The sequence below is a fragment of the Lepidochelys kempii genome, chromosome 10 (genome assembly GCF_965140265.1).
Source record: "Lepidochelys kempii isolate rLepKem1 chromosome 10, rLepKem1.hap2, whole genome shotgun sequence".
Taxonomy (NCBI): domain Eukaryota; kingdom Metazoa; phylum Chordata; order Testudines; family Cheloniidae; genus Lepidochelys; species Lepidochelys kempii.
This window is the reverse complement of record NC_133265.1, coordinates 34,795,496-34,814,754: the sequence shown is the minus strand read 5'-3', so window position 1 is coordinate 34,814,754 and position 19,259 is coordinate 34,795,496. Positions and strand designations below refer to the sequence as shown.

General features: G+C 44.8%; 1 protein-coding gene across 11 annotated transcripts in view; it reads right to left on the bottom strand.

The window, feature by feature from the left end:
* Positions 1 to 19,259, bottom strand: part of DNAAF8 (dynein axonemal assembly factor 8) — a 151,494-nt gene that overhangs the window by 90,015 nt on the left and 42,220 nt on the right. For 8 of the 11 annotated variants that reach the window (XM_073362825.1, XM_073362831.1, XM_073362826.1 and 5 more), the window contains 3 exons: positions 10,421 to 10,615; positions 7,862 to 8,017; positions 2,348 to 2,542 (listed from right to left, as the gene is read on the bottom strand). In XM_073362825.1, coding sequence (XP_073218926.1) covers positions 2,348 to 2,542; positions 7,862 to 8,017; positions 10,421 to 10,615 — 546 coding nt within the window. The remainder of the gene's footprint in view (positions 1 to 2,347; positions 2,543 to 7,861; positions 8,018 to 10,420; positions 10,616 to 19,259) is intronic. The other 3 variants (XM_073362827.1, XM_073362828.1, XM_073362832.1) reach the window with 3 other exon arrangements.

Genomic DNA, 19,259 nt, shown 5'->3' with positions numbered 1-19,259 from the left:
GTTGGGTAACTATTAACCCCTGATTAGAATTATATAAGAGGTATTGTACTGCATCAGTTTCAAAGGAATCGGCTCAGTCGTGAAACAACACTGCTGTGTCCACTGTTTCCTGGGATTGTGTATCTGTGTTTATATTGGCCTGGAAATTATGGGAAAACAACATGACTGACAGATGCTGCTGATGCTACGAGAAGGCAATGAGTGGGACACCGCCTGGGCAGCAACGGCTGAATGCATTATATCTAGGAAGGGAAGAAGAAGCACGTTCGCTGGTGGTCCTTGCTAGACCTTCAGGAAAAAGACCATTGCCGCCAATGCAGCCATCTGGTTGTTTACCAATCTGTAAGCATCATGGCTTCACCTCTCCACAGCATAGCATCCTCTGTGGGGATGAGCAGTGCTGGGAGCCCCCTGGAACTCAGGAAATGCTGTGCCTCCTGACATTCTGACTGCCTCCTGCAGGGAAATGCTAGGAGAACAAGAGGCTTAGCACATTTGTCCTGTAGCAATCATAATTTGTCCCAGAGAACTGTTTCTGTGAATGCAGCTGTGACCATTCACAATTAGATAGAATGGGCCAGTCCTATATAATGTCCAAGGTCCCTCAAAGAAACAGACATCTCCATTAAACCAGAAACACATGAACTCTTCTAGCATTTCATTCATTTGAGCAGATATTATGAAAGACATGTACATCCTGACAACAGTGAAAGGTTAATCTTTATGCTTCCTATGGATCATTAGACATGCTCATGTTAATGCCTTCCCAGGCTTAGTTTAGTCTGATAAGGGCTTCATCCTAAGAGGTGCTGAGCGCCATAATCCTCATTGACTGAAGGATAGGATGGGCAGGGACGCAAACCCATGCTCTAAAGTGTCCCTAGCCTGTTTGCCAGATGCTGGGAATAGGTGTGTGACGGTTTCAGTCACAGAGAGCCCCTTGGGACTGTCACCTGATGTGCTGAAATTACCTCTGAGCCCATTTTCCCTGCCACCTTGGGACTCCAGAACCCTGCCTTGTTGAGCCAGACACGCTAGCCTGCTGCAACACAGACTCAGGGTCTAGGCCTCACCCCCAAAGCTGCAGACTTTAACCAAAAACAGCTCAGCAGGTTACCTCTCCAGCACCCAGACACCCAGTTCCTAATGGGATCCAAACCCCAAATAAATCCGTTTTACTCATTTATAAAGCTTATACAGGGTAAATTCATAAATTGTCTGTCCTCTATAACACTGATAGAGAGATATACACAGCTGTTTGCTCCCCCCAGGTATTAATCACTTACTCTGGGTTTATTAATAAACAAAAGTGATTGTATTAAGTATAAAAAGTAGGATTTAAGTGGTTTCAAGTAATAACAGACAGACCAAAATAACCCAGCAAAATCACACAAGTCTAAGCCTAATACATTAAGAAACTGATTACATGTAACATCTCACCCCCAAAGATGTTCCCTTAAGCTTCTTTCATAGACTCCTTCCTAGTCTGGGCCCAATCCTTTCCCCTGGTACAGTCCTTGTTAGTTCCAGCAGACATCTCAGGTAGTAAGCAGGGGTTTTCTCATGACTGGCCTCCTTTTGTCCTGCTCCACCTCCTTTTATAGCTTTGGTACAAGGCAGGAATCTTTTGTCTCTCTGGGATCCCACCCCTCCTTCTAAATGGAAAAGTACCAGATTTAAGATGGCCTTCATTATTAGGTGACATGGCCACATGTCACTGTAAGACCCCTAGTCTCCATTCTTCCTGGGCTGGCCCACACAACACAGGAAGGTTTGCAAGTAAACAGAGCCCTTTACAGTTCATTGATTCTGAACCACCCTTAATGGCTTCCACTTAATATGTTTACATCAGTAATACAAGTTTATATCTTATTCTCCTGACTCCAGACATAGGAATAATACATGCAAACAAATAGGATGAACACACTCACTAGATTATAAGCTTTGTAATGATACCTTACAAGAGATCTTTTGCATAAAGCATATTCCAGTTACATCATATTCACATTCATAAGCATATTTTCATAAAGCATATGGAGTGCAATGTCACAAGGTGACAGGGGATGGATAACTTGATGATTACCTGTTCTGTTCATTCCCTCTGAATCACCTGGCATTCGCCACTGTTGGAAGACAGGATCCTGGGCTAAATGGACCATTGGTCTGACCCAGTTGGCTGTTCTTATGTTCTTACTGTAATGGGAGTTATGAGTACTAAGAGGGCTTAGGATCAGGCCCTAAGTCCTTACCTAGACCATAGGAAAAGATTCCTAATGGATGAAGGCCAACACCTGTTACTGGCCCTAGTCATGGTAGAACATAGAAACACACAGTTCACAGACAGTACCTTAGGGTCAGGGTTAAGAGCGGTGATGCAGTTGAGCCGTACAGCAGGAATCTCCGGAAGGAGTGGATATAGTTGGTTCTGGAGGCGACTGGTCAGTTCTCTGCTCCACCAGATAACATTTGGAAGCCATGTATGGGAGAGGTACGTAGAGATCTGCTGGTAAAAAATGGATGTTCCTCGAAGAGCTTCCTTAGCCTACAAACAGTGACATTTGATTAAACGCCTGGCCTTCAAGTTAACAGCGCACTGCAAGACAGCAGCACATATTATTTACAAAAAGCTTTTTATACACATGTTGCATGACTGGAGTTAAATGGGAGATGGAGGAGAGAATTTACCACAGTTCCCAATGCAGACCAGCAGTTATACTTCCAGCTTTGCCACTGATCCTTGGCTGGCTATCTTCCCCTCTCCTGTCAAACCCACCAGCAGCACAACCCCTTCCCTATTTTAATGATGAAACAGTTGCCTAGCATTTTCTCTCATTCAGCTCTCTATGCCCTACCCAGCCTTGCATATAAGTACAGTACAACTAAACAGGAGGCAGGCAGGCTGGGGACTAGCACGGAGGTGAGACCCTAAATCCATCACTAAGGTAGAGAGGAGGTTGCTAGCTCCAGTTGAAGGGGGATGAAGAGGGCACAGGCAGGCACAGACAAGTTCTTCATCTGCTGAAGTGGTATGGACGCCCAAAAGGCTGGGAGCCCTGAGTGATGGACAGCATGTCTCAGTTATTTTACATCTGGACTTTACAGCCAATTGAAGTTGTTAAGGCCAATGCTGCTCTCCATAATAAAGCTTTATGGCTAAGCCAGCTAATCATTTCAGTAGTTCTGGCCAAGGGGCAATGCTATGAATCTCATCAGTGTTCTACAACCAAAGGTGACCAGTAACTTTCTTTTGGCTAGGGGACGTTCCACTTGTTCTGCAGCCCAGGGGATGACTGTATTATATAAATCTTTGTGAAGGATCACTGCTTTTAATTATAACCAGATTCTGCCTTTCTGAAGCTGGGGGTGGGGGGAAACTATTTCATTAAGGGAACCATAAATCAGTCTAATGCTGTATAATATTCACTTAAGAAATCTTTCACGGGGCTATTTTACAGGTCTGAACAGTGGTATTCATTTGATTTTTTAATAAGATTGTTATTAAAAACACTGAAACCCAATCTTTGTTCTACACTGTTGGGAAGTTACAGATCTCTTTGGTTTCCTCTCTAAACCCACTTGTCCCTCCAAATTGGTTCTAAACAACTAGGGCTGCCAGAGAGAAGACTTTTCCCAAACAGGGGCCAGCCAACAGGGGCCAGCTTGTAAATGATCAGGATTAATAGTTATGCAAAATATCTTCTCTCTAGCATCTGTTCTGGTACCTTCAAACAAAAGCACAAACTGTAAAGGTCTCAGACTCAATCCTCAGCTCATTCAATGACAGAGACTCCATGGAAGTTATTTTCATGCACCACAAAATTGTTTAGTGTTAGCAAGTGTATAGAAAACAATCAGGTTGCTTTATTTAGTGATAGCCTGCCTAACTGAAAACACTGTTTAAATTCTTAAAGAGCATGTGTCATAAAAATCTGATTCCCATCAGACATTCCTCTAAATACATCTTGTTTATCAGGATGCAAAGGTTACAAGAGATAAATGTATCATTCTAACAACTCCAGGACCCTGATCTGTATAGGGAATGGGTAAACTTGTCTCGTTTCAATCACTTGTTTGGAAGGGGGACAGAAACTGGCATTCCAAAACCTACCAAAGCTGATGACAGAGGGGGATAAATTTTGAAGATTTGCTTGATTTATAGAAATAGATTTAAAAACAAAAGATGCTGTCATGGTTGAGAGATCGAAAGGTTGACCTGCCCAAGACAGCAGTTCCCTCCTTGAGGAGCCTGTTATATTTTTATTCAGAAACTATTAGACCTTGGGCTAGAGAAATAAAATCTGACAACAACAAAAGACATGCCGCTGCCAATGAAATGCCCAGTAAACAGAAAGCAGAAGGCTCAGGGGACTGGAATGGAGAGTGTGTCCTTTCTAGGTTGGTAGTGCCTGAAAAAAAACATTAGCATCCAATGGCCGATGTGAAATGAATAGGACAGGTCAGTCCAGTTCACAGTGGCCAAATGTCCACCTCTGCAGTCTGAGCTAACTACTATTATTATTACAAGTGTGGCAGGGCACCACCCTCAAGTACAACCCCTTGGTCTTGCAGGGACTCTCTCTCTCTTGCAGTCTTGCAATTGCAATGATTTACTCCCAGTCCACGACTTAAATCAAGATTCCCCCTCCTAGGGGGCTGATTTATTATTTTTCACGGTACAAACCCTTTAGCCCCTCAAGTCTACCCTTCCTCTGGGAGCTGGCTGCTAAGACCAACAAGCCTCCTCGCCTAAGTTCAGGAGTCCCACAGGCCTCCTCCCAGCGCCTATGTTAATAATTCAGTCCTTCCGGTCCTGCACTAAGAAAGTTCAGCAGCAGTGATCTTCCTCGTGGGCCTGTGTCTCTGGGAGCACCTCTTCTTCTGAGCCTCTTCTTTCTAGGAACAACCCTCTCAACTGAACTATGGCAGCCTTTTATCAGGCCAGGTGCTCATTATTCAATTAGCTGACACCAGCCATCTAGGCAGATAAATACTACAGGTTGGCCAAGATGGGCTTGTTCTCCTTAAAGAAGGCCCCCATAGTTAGACTGGGCCCTGACACCTCTTAAAGACTACTGTCACCACCACAGCTGGCCTCCCTGTTGGCAATCAAGCCAAAGCGACAAGAAATGCAAGGCCCAATGGGACTTAATGTCCTGTTCAACCTATGAGTGGTCCCACCATGTCATGGCTGCGCAATATTAGTGGACAGGCTGAGGGAAGTTAACACTTGCTCTGTGGACTGAAATAGGTCCTCAGTTTCCAGGACTAGCAATCCACTGCCTTTCAGCACTACATTCATGAAACAATATTAAAAGAAAAAAACATCACAATCCACTGTGGCTAACTTGATGTGAATCAGATACTACTGTGATGGGCTCAACAGACCAATACATAAACAGACAGACATTTTCTCTTTGGTAACATGTGGACACTAAATGTATCTAATAGTTTGCACAGCCAGTCATGTGTCTGTTCGCCATACTAATAAAAGAACTATGGATTACTCAAGCTGAGAACATTAAAATGTCCGGGTGCTAGACTTAAATTTTGACCATGACCTTGTACATTCTTTCGTAGATGATCTAAAAAATTTAACAACTCATATTGTCCTCAAATCTCACAACCAACAAAGTTATTTTCCTGGACAACAGAGTGACCATGAGATTTTGCACACCAAATTAAGCTAAGCCCCGATGACTGATTGCCATTGTTTCCATAAGAAACAACTAGAACGAGGAATGTTAACTGCTGCAAGAGAGGAATATTGTTATCTCATGTTGCCAGGTAAGATACTACACATTAGCACTGCAGCAAGAGACTAGAGCGGAGAGTCTGAACAGTGAAATCTGCCAGCTTTCTCTCCAGCAATAGCTGTGGCTGATAAGGAGAACAATAAAAGAGGCAGCAGTGAGTTGCTTTTGTTTTCATTGTCTCTGCTGCATCTGACATTTTTGAAAGTTTTTAGTGGTTCCCATCAGCTTACATCTCTGACAAGGGAACCAAGAGCCGCTGTACAAGTGTTGGAAGAAAGCAGGAAACAAAGGCAGTGTTGTAGGGAAGGGCATATGCTGGAGCCTCTGTAATGAGAGGAGACCTCTCACGAGAGGAAACATCAGTTGCACACAGGCCCAGTTTAAGGAACACCGTCCAGCTGGCTCATGTGTTCACCGTTGTGTGTATTAGCTGAACTGGGTACCAATGGCAGTGCATGCAAACAAGGTGGAAGGATTGTTCCATGATTTATTTCTGTGACTGGAAGCTCTATGCAGCACGTGCAGGCAATGTGGAATAAAATCAACCCCCTTCCCTGACTTCACCAAATGTTCGGAGCAGCCTAGGCCTGTAGCCTGCAAAATACATTCAATTATATGACACCAGATGGGACTTTTGAGCTGGCTCGGTGTTAACTTATTTCGACACTCTGATCAGCTCCATAGCTGAGGTGAACAGATAGTATCAAGGCAAGGGGATGGGGGGGGGAAGTCTCTTTACCACCCATTTGCTTGTGTTTCAAAGCATTTATCTTGGATCCAGTGGACCTAAGGCGGAAATCATTGTGATACCCTTAGGCAGTTTAGCAAGCTGCCTTTCCTCACCCACCCAGCTGCTTCTCCCCACAGTGCCCAGGCATCAACAGGAGGGTTTGCTTATTGTCTCTTGTGCAGTGTTTTAATTATGACATAAGTTGTCAGCGTCAAATCACATATTTGCAAAGCTTTGCAGCCACAGCTGTCACATTCCAGGCTAGCTTTATGATACTTCATGGGAAACTTAGTCTTCCCTGCTCACAGGCAGCCAGCTCCTCAGCTGTGGATGAGGAGCACTCACTCCATCTGAGCAGCGGAATGGGTTCTAAACCCAGATTTGCACCCCTACCCCCGACCTTTGATCTGGAGGTTGTGATGTGCCAGGCTGGATCTCTGGTGCAAGTTAGAACAGCATGAGGGCTGCTCATGGCCCCAAGGGGTCATTCTGGCAGCCAGGGATTTCCAGGATCCAGCCAGAGCCCCTTTTCCCTGGCCACATCAGCAGCCACTAAGTGGGGTTGCACAGAAACTGTGACTGTGGTTCTGTGCCACTCAAGCACCCCCTGTAACTGAGGGATCTGCCACTGGCTAGCTACACCATCTTTAGAGCTGCTTTGTGCCACCGGAGAGCTGCCAGTCCTCCCCAACCTAGCAAAGGGCTACAGTCAGTGCCTCAGCAGTGATTATATACAGAACGTTCATTCAAACATAGCCTTCAGGAGATCGGTACACTAGCACATCAAAGAAAAGTGTGTTTCCAAGGTGTTCCTGATACATCATTCAGTAAGAAAATGGTTAAGAGGACTAGATTACCACCTAATATTGAACTGACCAGGAATGGAAGCCAGGGCTTTGGATTCCAGGTCCTGTGAATTTAACAGCAAGACAATATGCCCTCTTAAGCAACATTTTCACATAGTAAAAATACAATCACAAAACCACCCTGCAAATTAAACAAGCTTTCCTTCTTTGACTGCTGGATAAAGATTTCTACACTGGGTATTGACAGCCACTGGAGATATATTGGCCAGCTAATGTGCAACAAACAGACAAAAGGTCATTGATGTATGGGGATGTATTCTGAGCTGCAGATTTCAAACTCGGCGCAGGTGAGAAGAGCAGAGTGGGAAATAGAGTAGAGTGTCTGTAAGTCCCCTGTCTGCTCCCACAATCCTGAGCTGGCAGCCCCTACTGTGATTTAGAGCAGCCTATGGACTGTTCTAAACTACGCTGGCTCCTAGGCATCTCAGCTGGAGTCAGGATATTCAAATCTGGCTCTTAATAAATACCAGAGCATTTCTGAGTAATGGACATGACAAAGTGTTGCCACTCACTTTATGCTTCCGGATCTTGGTGCTGTTCTGTGCCAGAGATTCGTCTGCTGGAATTAGGCAAGCGTAGAGTGCCAGCCCATCCTCTCGCCAGACCTGCTGCAGACCCAGCACCTGAAACGGGGCTTTGAGCCCACCTTTCACTTTCAAGGGAGGTACCTGTAAATTCATTTGAACAGATGCTTTCATGTTACACACAACTGCATGATGGCCTTTTCGGAAAGGGAGTGACAATACCCCTTCATCTGACTTGGCTGCTTTTGAGTGGAGATAGCTTGTATCTAGCTTGACTAAAGGAATAGCTAAGCTTTAGCCAGCAGTAACATTATAAAGGCCAAATTAAATAGGAATAGTAGGTGGTGGTAGGTCATGGGATTTATCTTCCCAGGAAGGACCCCCGTAACCTGAAAACTGTGCACTCAGTCAGCTATGCAAGAGCAAGAGAGACGTGCTGCTTGTATTAGCTCCCTAGCCTAGCAAGAAATGAGAATGGAGAGTCCCTGTCAACACTGTGCTGCAAGCTCTTAGCCCACAGCAGCACTGTACGCTGCCTTTATTAATGATAATGAGATCAATACAATCTCTGCTCAAAATCAATGCCAAGTGATGATGCCATTATAAGGAGCTAGCACAAGGTTCTTTAATAAGCCTACATATTCCCAAGTAACGATCAGTAATAGCCACAAATGCATCAGTCACTTTCCTGTTTTACTTAGACCAAGGCTGTTTTTTAAAAAAAATAGATTATATTTTTTGTTGCAGAGGGAAGTATTCTATTTTTTTAACGTACAGATTTAATCTGAAATGAGAAGGATATAAAGCCAGCCTGATAATGAACACTAGGTATCAAGCATATCAGTTTATTTCCAGAGACAAAGCTCTGGATTCATAAACCCCTTATTGGCCAAGACAAGAGCTGTAAGGCTCATAAATTCCTGAGGAAGTATGATGAATTTCAGCACACGGATTGCAGTGAGAGACCTTGCTATTCATGGTGGAAAGGAGACAAAAAGGAGTCCTGACAGGGATATAAGAACAGCCATACTAGATGAGACCAATGGTCCATCTAGCCCAGTGTCCTGTCTTCTGACAATAGCCAGTGCCAGGTGCTTCAGAGCGAATGAACAGAACAGGGGCAATTATCAAGAGATCTATCCCCTTTCATCCAGCCCCAGCTCCTGGCAGTCAGAGGCTTAGGAACACACAGAACATGGGGTTCCATCCTGACCATCTTGGCTAATAGTCATTGATGGACCTGTCCTCCTTGAACTTATCTAATTCTTTCTTGAACCCGGTTACACTTTTGGTCTTCACAACATCACCTGGCAACAAGTTCCACAGGTTGACTGTGCATTGCATGAAGAAATACTTCCTTTTGTTTGTTTTAAACCTTCTTCCTATTGATTTCATTGGGTGAAGGGGTAAATAACACTTCCCTATTCACTTTCTCCACAGCAGGCATGATTTTATAGACCTCTAACACATCCCCCCTTATTCATCTCTTTTCCAAGCTGAACAATCCCAGTCTTTTTAATCTTTCCTCATATGGAAGCTGTTCCATACCCTAAATCATTTTTGTTGCCCTTCTTTGTACCTTTTCCAATTCTCATGTATCTTTTTTGAGACGGGGCGACCAGAACTGGATGCAGTATTCCAAGTGCGGGAGTACCATGGATTTATATAGTGGCGTTATGATATTTACTGTCTTTTTGTCTATCCCCTTCCTAATGGTTCCTAACATTCTGGAAAATAGAAAACACCAGGAAAGAGATGGCAGCAAGAGGAGGAAGAGGCAGCAGGAGACCTGAGAGCTTGGGCATGGGGGAGAGGAGGGAGAAGGGAGATGCAATGGGAAAAAGACAGGGAGAGCAGCCACAGAAGGGAGTGGCAGCCTGGGCAAGGCCAGATTCCCTGACTTGGATCATGTACCATATGAGATGGAAAAAACAGGCAACTTTTGAATTATGAGGCTCTAATTCCATCGCAGGGCTCTGGTGACTACACAAGCCCCTCACTTTATGTTCCCATGGTTTATGCCATTGCTGGGATCTCTAGATAGATTTATAGACCCTGCTGCTTATTCCATGTGTAACATAAAGCTATTCTTCCAAGTGAGAGAAATGCCTTTAAAAATGCACTCTCAATACAGGGCTCAGGCACATTTCCAACCCCCTGCGTGGAGCAATTGCATCACTGGGAATAGCACTGCCGCTGCCTCCACGAAGGGAATTTCTGTAGCAGTTCGCTACTGGCGATTTTTTAAATGTGGAGGGCCAAGATTTCAGTGTTCCTCTGATTTTCATTTTTGTTCCTGTTACATGCTCTTTGCAAACTCAAGGGCTGATCCAGCTCCCACGGACCTCAAAGGGAGTCTCTCCAATCACTTCAAGTTGAGCTGGATTGGGACATGATTTTACCTTGTTTGGGTCAGCCATTTTCTGTTGTGGTAGAGGAAGGAGAAGTATTAAGAGGATGATACATTTTTTTCCCCACCTTGGTATTTTTCTGGTGGACAAAATGTGGGGAGCCTGATTCTGTAGCATTTCACACTGTGTAACTCACCAGGGACAGAAGCCAGGTAACAAGAGCCTGGTAGATGCTGACTGCTGTCAAGACAGTGTCTGGGAAGCGTCCACTGTGCTGACCACATGTGGCTACCTGTCCACAACTGGCGAGCCAAATCGTCATGAGAAGCATCTCACCGTTAACGCTGTCTGCACTTGGCAACGTGTTAATAGCTGGCAAATAAGAAGCTTCCTGTTGAAGGAGAGTGGGAACATTAAACTAATTTGTATTATGAGGCCTGAAACAGAAAACTATATTGATTTAGATCAATACAACTGGCTGAATGCGACCATCGCAGGTGGCGGTAATAAATCTATAGGAACATGCATGTTTACAGCTTCACTTTTACATTTTATCCAAGAGACGGCACCTCTAGCAACCTATCACCTCCTAGCTCCATGCTGGGCATTGATTCTATACTGACCTATAGAGTTCCCAGCGCTACTTCCTGTAGCATGCTGGGCTTTCCTTAGAGCTCTCTCATCCATGTCCGGAGTAGGCCTAACACTGCTTAGCCTGTGGAAGCTAATGAGATCACAGCCAGAGGTAGTATGACTGGAGTCATTCAGTATTCATCATCAACCTTAAATGTTAATTACTTATCAGGGAAATGCCCTTGAATCAAGACTGATAAGAGTGATAGAGCTTGTATTACTGTCTGCTCTGCCTAACAAATCTCGCTGATCTATCATGTACATTTAAGTGAACTCTCACCTCATCACCTTGATTATAACTGAGTATTGGTATTTTGTCAATTAGGAGAAGAATCCCTCCCCCGCCCTTTTATTTTCAAATGCAATTCTCACAATTTTGCATTGGCCATTACCAGTTTTCCGGTAACATGCATTCAGTATGCTCTGAAACACTGATTTCTTGCAACCTAAATAAAACACACAGGTAACTTTTAATCTGTCCTCACTGCAGCGTGTGGTGAACTTTACAGTGCAAGCTGAGCACACAATCGCAATGGAACTGTGCATTTTCATCCCCAGCTCTCTTGGCTTTGTGTCAGAGCTGGTTATCAATACCATCGGGCTGAAGCTTCGTGGATACAAGTTTGTTGGCCAAGATGAACAATGTGTTTCCAAGAAAATAGCTCTAATTGGTAAATGATGCTGTTTGTAGATCTTCGCACCTCTTGATAATCTGTACCTTATTCCCTGATAACCAGAAACTTCTGTGCTTTAACTCTGTACCATTTTCTTTTTATTTTAACATCATTTTAATAAAATTATTAAATCAGTTCTTGGAAAGGAGAGTTGGCCTTTTTGCAAATTTCCTTTCAACAAGTCCATATATTGGATTGGCCAAACAGCTCTTGTTGCTCTAATATGAGCAGGTCCTATTGAGATTTTTAGATGGTTGGATGTTACTGGGCGAGGGGTGGGGAGGCAGAATGGTTCACTGGTAAACAGATCTGAGACCTTTCACCCCTAAGTAGAAGGCTGGACTCCACTCTGGATTGGTAACAAATGAAAGGCTGTTAGGTAAATGCAGTGTATCCAGGGGTATAAAACCATGATCATAGCTGGTACTCTCAGCACAGAGCGAACTCACCTCTCTGTCCTTCTGGGGGTCTCTCCCAGTGACGAGTGAGGCCCATTAGAGGAGGACCTTGTATAGCTGTATCTTTTATGTGGCTAACCAGGAGCTTTTGGACTCCAGGGCTCTCAATCCAGCATTAAATTCACACCAACGTTGTGTAAAGATGAGACTAAATGTCAGGTCCTGCTGTGATACAGTCTTCACAGTGTTAAACAGAGTTCATAGCAGTGAGGACTAAATTAGGGTGTACTTCACATTGAAGAGGAGGAAGGTGGCTTCCTGATTAAAGAAATGAAGATGTATCCTTTATTTGTAGGGACTGTGGATGGAATAGGTCTTATTCCATACTGGCTGGAGGATTCATAAAACAGTTGCTTGCAGCCAAGTCTAAATTTATCTTTCTATGTCATCCTCCCCGCAGCCTGGATCATGGGGATTTAACAGGCAATCCCTGATGAGTGGCAAATTACCGATTGCAGAAATTGTCTGCCAAATGATGCATCAGCTGTACATTTGTAAATGTGAACTGATTTCTAGGTACTTTAGCAGCCTTAGCTAATTCCTCTAATGAAGTCTCTATTCTCTCCATGTTAAAATGGCTCCAGCCTTGCATGACCTCTTACAGTACACAGTATTCATGCGCAGAAAAAAGCAAGTGTGCAGAAGGCATTGCCATGTGTCTGTTTTCATAAGCCTGGAAACTGGACAGAGCTGTGCTTTAACCAGCTAGGAAATGCAATTGTTCCCCTTAGCAATCATGTCCATCTCTCCAATGAAACGCAGCTAACATTCTTTCATGGCTTCCTAATTTCTAGTGGTGGATGAAGACATATCAGAAATGTCAAGTGTTTGTTCTTTCCCATTCTTTGGGGAAAGGAAAAAATGATGGCAATACCATCTGTTAGTCAATTTCAAACTACACATTAAATTGTGGAATAAATCCTGCTATCAGCCAGAGAACTGCTTTATCAGTGCAGAATGGAAGCAATGGATAAGAATGAGAAATTGTCTGAATTTCCTGTATTAAACTGGCAGAACATACTGTAATTAGGATGGCAACATTTAATAATGAAAAGAATCATAAGATTGACATTAATGGTCTGAATGGTCTTTCTGTTAATGCACTTTAGCACTGGACTCATACTTGATAACAGGAGTGGTTTTCTGAATATTAACCATTCTGAGGTTACTGAGCTGAGAAATATAACCGTGTCAGGATGATACAGAGATTTTCTGACCTGAACCATGCTTTAGATTGTTGAAATGGATGAGGTACAAACCTCCAAAGTAGATAATTCTAAAGTACTGCCAAAATAAGACTTCAGGAATTCAAGGATCTGAGAAACAGAAGCTTTATTTGCTGCTATCGTCCCTTTTACACAGCTCTCCAATTTGGTCCAGGCATTGCATATTGTGTTAGGTTGTTTAAATTGAAAGCAGACATTTCCTTGCTAGGAATAGCTTCTTTTCTCTACTATTATTCTCAGGCTCTAGCTTGAAAGAGATCGTCTCTCCTGATTGGGAAGTACGATAAGATTTGGATCAGTCATTCTTCCCTCTGTGAGAGCCCGAGAGGGCTAACGCCTGCCTGTGTCTATACAGATTTATGCAATACAATTATTGCACTGTGAAGGTGCAGGTGGGATCCTACTGTTGCACACAGCCCTGCTCAGCACAGGACCCAGAGCAGGGGGATATGGTTTTATACAAGCTTCATGTTCCCCCAGTTGTGAGGGAGGGGAGGGGAGGGGAGGGGTCTGGGTCAGGGAGGGTCTGCCTGGGGAGGAGCTGGGTCAATCCCAGGTGCAATATACAGCAGCCTTCTCAGGGCTGCTATAACCCAAAGCGCTGATACACAAGCTGGGAATAGTTGGAGCATTGCAGTGCTCCATACACATCCCTCTCCCGCTGGCCACTTCCTTGATAACCCCCATGCTGGGGCTCTGAAGGGGTGTGGTGTACAGCGAGCTACACTGTCTCTATTGCACTTGAGGACTCACTCACCCCAGGGGAAACCTCAGCTGACAGGCAGGGCAGTTTAATGGCTACTTTGTGCCACCAAAGCAGTGCAAAGAGACCAAATCAGAGCCAAGGATCTGGCCGAAGCACGCACTGGCACATATACATTGCTTGTGCTGTTGGCTGTATACCTTGGCAACAGGAGTATGGTTACAGGGTAAACGGATGTTGTTGGAATAGAGCATACACTTCCTCTGCTATCTGCAGTAAACAAGATGGCTCCATTGCACTAAACAATTGCTCTTGAGGACAGCAACCACATGCAGAGCCTCACTGCAGTGTTACCTGGCCTAACCAGTGATATCCTGTGCTGTCAGAAACCCTCCTTGCTGGATGCTGCTGGTATGTGCCACTGCCCTTGCTGTGCTGTCTTTCTGATGTGTTGCCAGGATCTGGCTCAGCATGGGCTCTCTTGACACCGTTTCTGGAAGCAAGCGTCCTGTTGGCCACTCCTGAGCTACTAGTTATGAGAGACCTCTCACTCGCTGCCAGTATATTTCTAGTCAGACTCTGAGATGTTATGAATGGATCAGAAGGGACTAGTGATCAGGAAACCTCAAAGAACAGCCCTCAAATGTTCTGATGCTCTTCGGAATGATTTCCAAACCACAGGGATACAAAACCAGGCTGGAAAGCTCACTGTATTTTCCACTTTCAGCTGCTCTGAGAGTCCTCACTCTGATTGTTCTTCCATACCAGCAGATATGACACAAAAGGGCCTCACTTAGCACATCTTATCTTGAACATCTTTAGGTGAAAATTCCCATTTTCCAGGATCTTGCGCCCAACCAAAATATAACAGGGGCTGATTCTTGTCTCCCTTACATGAGAGTAAATCAGGAGGAACTCCATCAAACTCCATCAAAGTCAATGCCGTCATGTTGGTATAAACCAGTAGAAGTGGGAACAGAAGCAGGCTGTTTGATTTTGTTTGCTTTCTAGAATACAAGATGGAGAGCTCCTTTCCTGAGATGGTTATTTATTCTTCTTATTACATTAGCACTGGAGAGGCTGAGCAGGGATCACAGCCCATTGTGTTGTGTGTTACACAAATGTGAAGCAAAAAGAGAGTCCTTGCCCAACGAGCTTATGATCTTGGTTAGTGACAAGATGCAATAAGTGGCTGAAACAAACAAACAGGTCAAATGACTTTGCCAACCATAAACGCCAGCCTCACTTCCTCCTTCCCTAAGACTGACACAACTTAATGATCTTTATCTCTTTGAAAATAAACAAACAGGTATGGAAGAGATTTCTCTGCCCAACACACATTCTAGTGCATGAACTCGAGGGCTTTACTCTGGGAGAGGTGATACAGTGATCTGAGCAGAGGACTGGGAACCAGGTACTCGGGTCCTAATCCTGGCTCTAAGCCTGATTCCTTCTGTACACCACTTAACCTCTCTCCCTCCATCTCTCCACCTTTAAAATGGGAATAGCACTCCTGACTTAACTACCTGACAGGAGGATTAAATAGCTAAGGTCTGTAAAGCACTCTGAAGATGGACAGCACAACATTAAGGAAAAACACTAACATTTCGTCTCTTTCCTTCCTTTACACATTCCAGAAACAGAACTATTTCAAAGCCATTATTGGCTGGGCAGCCCAAATAACACCTGGCTCCCTTATAGTGCTTGGCATCTGGAGTTCTCAATGCACTATTCAAGCAAGCTCAGTAGCATCACCATTCCTATTTTACAGATAGGGAAACTGAGGAGCACAGGTTGGGGAAATGACATGCCTAAGGTCACCCAGCAGGCCATTGGCAGAGCTGGGAATAAAATCCCCGTGTCCTAAGACCCAGTTGAGTGTCCTATTTACCAGGCCCCATTGCCTCCTGAAGCATATACTATGTTTAAATACTTCTCTTCTTCCATTTCTAACATGGCATCAGGCCAACACTATATGCGACTTGAAATACACCCTCAACCCTGGGTATAGTTTAATATTTGTAGCTTTCACAAGCACATTTTCCTGTTGAGTATATATATAGAGAGCCTTCCCTTGTTGTTCTGTGAGAGACTCACACAAAAAAAGGGGGATAGTGATTGACTATATGATCTACTCACATGGCCCCCATAACTGGATACCTGAGCAGCTCACAATCTTTAATGTCTTTATCCTAGCAACACACCTGTGAGGAAGGGAAGGGCTATCCTCCCCATTGGACAGATGGGGAATTGATGCTTGCTCAAGGTCACTCAGGGAGTCTGTGGAAGAGCAGGGTGAACCTGGCTCTCTAGAGAGGGAAACAAGGAAACTAAAGGGCTGTCAAATGCAAGAAGTAAACACGGGTGAAAAAAGAAAAAGGACATTTTCCCCTTGAACTCTGTAGTCATAGGACCAGCTCCTCTCTTGCAGTAAGGCCATGAAGCAGGGGCACCTGCCTTCGGGAGGATCACCCTCATGCAAAGAGTCTGAGGCTCCCATCCCGCTGCAGAAAGGGGGCATGGTCAAGATCCCCTGCACTGCACCATTTTGACCCCTTGGGCTGTTAGCAGCAATGCTGTAACTTATGCTGAAGTCCCAGCCCTGCACACAGCCATCTCCAGGATTGGGGGAGAGCAAAGGGGAGCTGGCCCGTTACGTAATACTTGTAGTGATGGCAAGTAAAACATTTGCACAGACGGGACTGATTTTTAAGCTGATGGGGTCCTTGCAAGAAAGGCCAACCTGCTGTGAAGGGCAGGGCATTAAAGATGGAATGAGAGGGTGTGGCCATTGTACACACGGCCTTCCCTGTACCAATCACAGAGGGCTAGCTGGGTAAATGGGCCACCTTTAAAATGATGCTCCTCCAAGACAATATGGGCTCAATCCAGAAAGGTGTGGAACACTGCGGTGTGGTGCCAAGTGCCCTCAACTCCCACTGGTTTCACTGGGACCTGAGAGCACTCAGCACTTTCCCAGATCAAGCCTTCTCTTGTTTTCATCTGCGAGGGCCAATCTGTTGTTGTATTGATTTTTCCAACATGTCTTGTCTTACTTAAGTCATATCCCCTGCCCTGAAGAGCTTACAGCCTATCTCTGCACCTGATCCCCAGAGGTGCTGAGCACCTGTAATTGCCAGTAACTTCTGAGGAAGTTGCAGGTGCTCACCGTGCAGCCTTACACAGCTACATACTTTTTAAAATAATCATTATTGCAGGATTTTTCCACTTTAAAACCTCAACTAGACCATTTGAAATTCCTACAAACAGTGCTGCTGTTGCGTATAGGGCTTCTCTAGTTGACATGAAGATTTGTATTATGGTAGCACCTAGTGGTCCCAATCAAGATCACCACTGTACAAAAACCATAGCCCATACTGCTTCCAGCATCAAAAAAAGAAGTCACTGGCAAAAGAACTTGGCTCTTTGGACTCCCAGTTCTGTGCTCTAACCACTAGTCCCTCCTGATTCACTATAAGTAGTGGGGTCACTACGCTCAGGCACAAAAACACAGGGGCAGGTTCAGCCTCCCTTTGTCGGCAAGTAGTTCCACAGGTCCCAGTTTGAGCAGAGAATCAGAGATCTGAGTTCTATTCTGATCTCAGTGAAGCAAGAGGTCCTTTTCAGTGGAAGTAAAGGTGATTGATTCTGGCCCATAGGTAACACAGACTTCTGCCAGCTTGTCAAAGAGCAACTGCCTTATGCAGACATAATTTCCTCCTCATCGGCCCCCTTTTAGATGGCAGATAGGGGTTAGCTAATTAACATTTTGCTTTACTGCCTGCTCTTCAAATCTATCTTGACAATTCTGCTAATGTGAATGGAAAAGTATTTAGGGACCTCTACTGGCAGCAAGCTCTGTGTATACAATTCTGGAAATTATATTCATTTCACTTATATTAACCTTTCCCTTAAGCAAAAGCAACAAATGTTTCCATCTGTCAAGATCTGCCATAAGTATATTCAATAATGGACCAAAACTCATTTTAATCACTCCCAAGATGGGCCAAGGAATATCAAGGACTAAATATTTCATATCTTTCTAGCGCCATTTCAAATTCCACTTAGAGAAAATGGGACTGAAAACAACCACAGCCCTGGAAAGACATCAGATTTCACCCACTTTATGCCATGGATGGAAAGTGGTATAGACAAAGCCAGGGGCTCCTGCAAAGGCATTCAACTGGCAAGGCTCAAGATTCAGAGGGCAACCTTCCTCTCCAAACCTGCCACCTGCTGTTCTACCATGGCACAAGGGGGTGGGCTAAGTGCTATGTGTGGAGGCCAATGGAGGATGTGTCTGGAATGGGTGGGAAATGTTATCGCCACATAGATCTGGGTCACCACAAAGCAGCTTGTACCCCAAACGAAGCGGCATGGATGCATATACAAAATACATGTCACTCTCGTTTCAACCTGTTTTCCGTGGGATGGGGACCCCAGAACATGCCCTGGAGGCTGTGCTGCTGCAGCATTGTGTGAACTGGTGCAGACAAAAAGGTCAGTTACAAGAAGAATCTAGGGTGAAGTTCTCTTGTGAACTGGGGACCCCTGCATTCTTTACTGTCTGCCCTTCTCTATGCTAGTGCACCCCTACAGTATTAGCATCAAGGGGCTCTTGCACCAGCACAGGATGGAACTGTGTACTGGTCTGATTATGCAAGCAGGGCTACACACCTTGTAAAAGAAGAATTATGGAAGCCACTTCCCAGGAGTCCAAAAGCCAAAACTAATTTGCATAGACATCTACAACCCAGTTCAGGAGCTGGTGTCAGCATGTATTCGCCCAACGATGCATTGAAACCTGTGCCAGTGAACACTACATCCTCTTCCTAACGTTACCATTTGGTGTCTCATTTGACTTTCCTCTCTTTTTCCTTTCTTGCCTTCCCATCTGCCACGTTCTCTTTGCCCTCCTCTCTGCCTTCTCTCCCCTTCCTACTAGACTTCCTCTCTTCTTTTAGTCCCTCCTCATTGTTCTGCCTTCTGCCCTGCCTTTCCACCTCTGCCCTTCCATTTAAACCCCTTCCCTTCTTTCTCTATTTGCCCCCGTTCCTCATTCTCCTCCATACACATCCCAGGGCTATGGGATGAAACATGGCATCTCTCCAGAAGGGCCAGGCCAATCAGAGCCTAAGAATGAGGATAGTGCGATGGACAAAAACAAGGCTCTGCTCTGCTCTGCTCTCCCAGGCTCCAGCTGGCAAATTTGCTCTTTTCACAGGCCTCACTACCCAGCAGGGAACAGACCTCACTTCTCTCCCAGCGGATCACTGGCTGGCAGGGGCAGAGGACTTTCAAGTGAATGTTCCCTTAAGCGTTCTCTCACCAGCACCTTTCC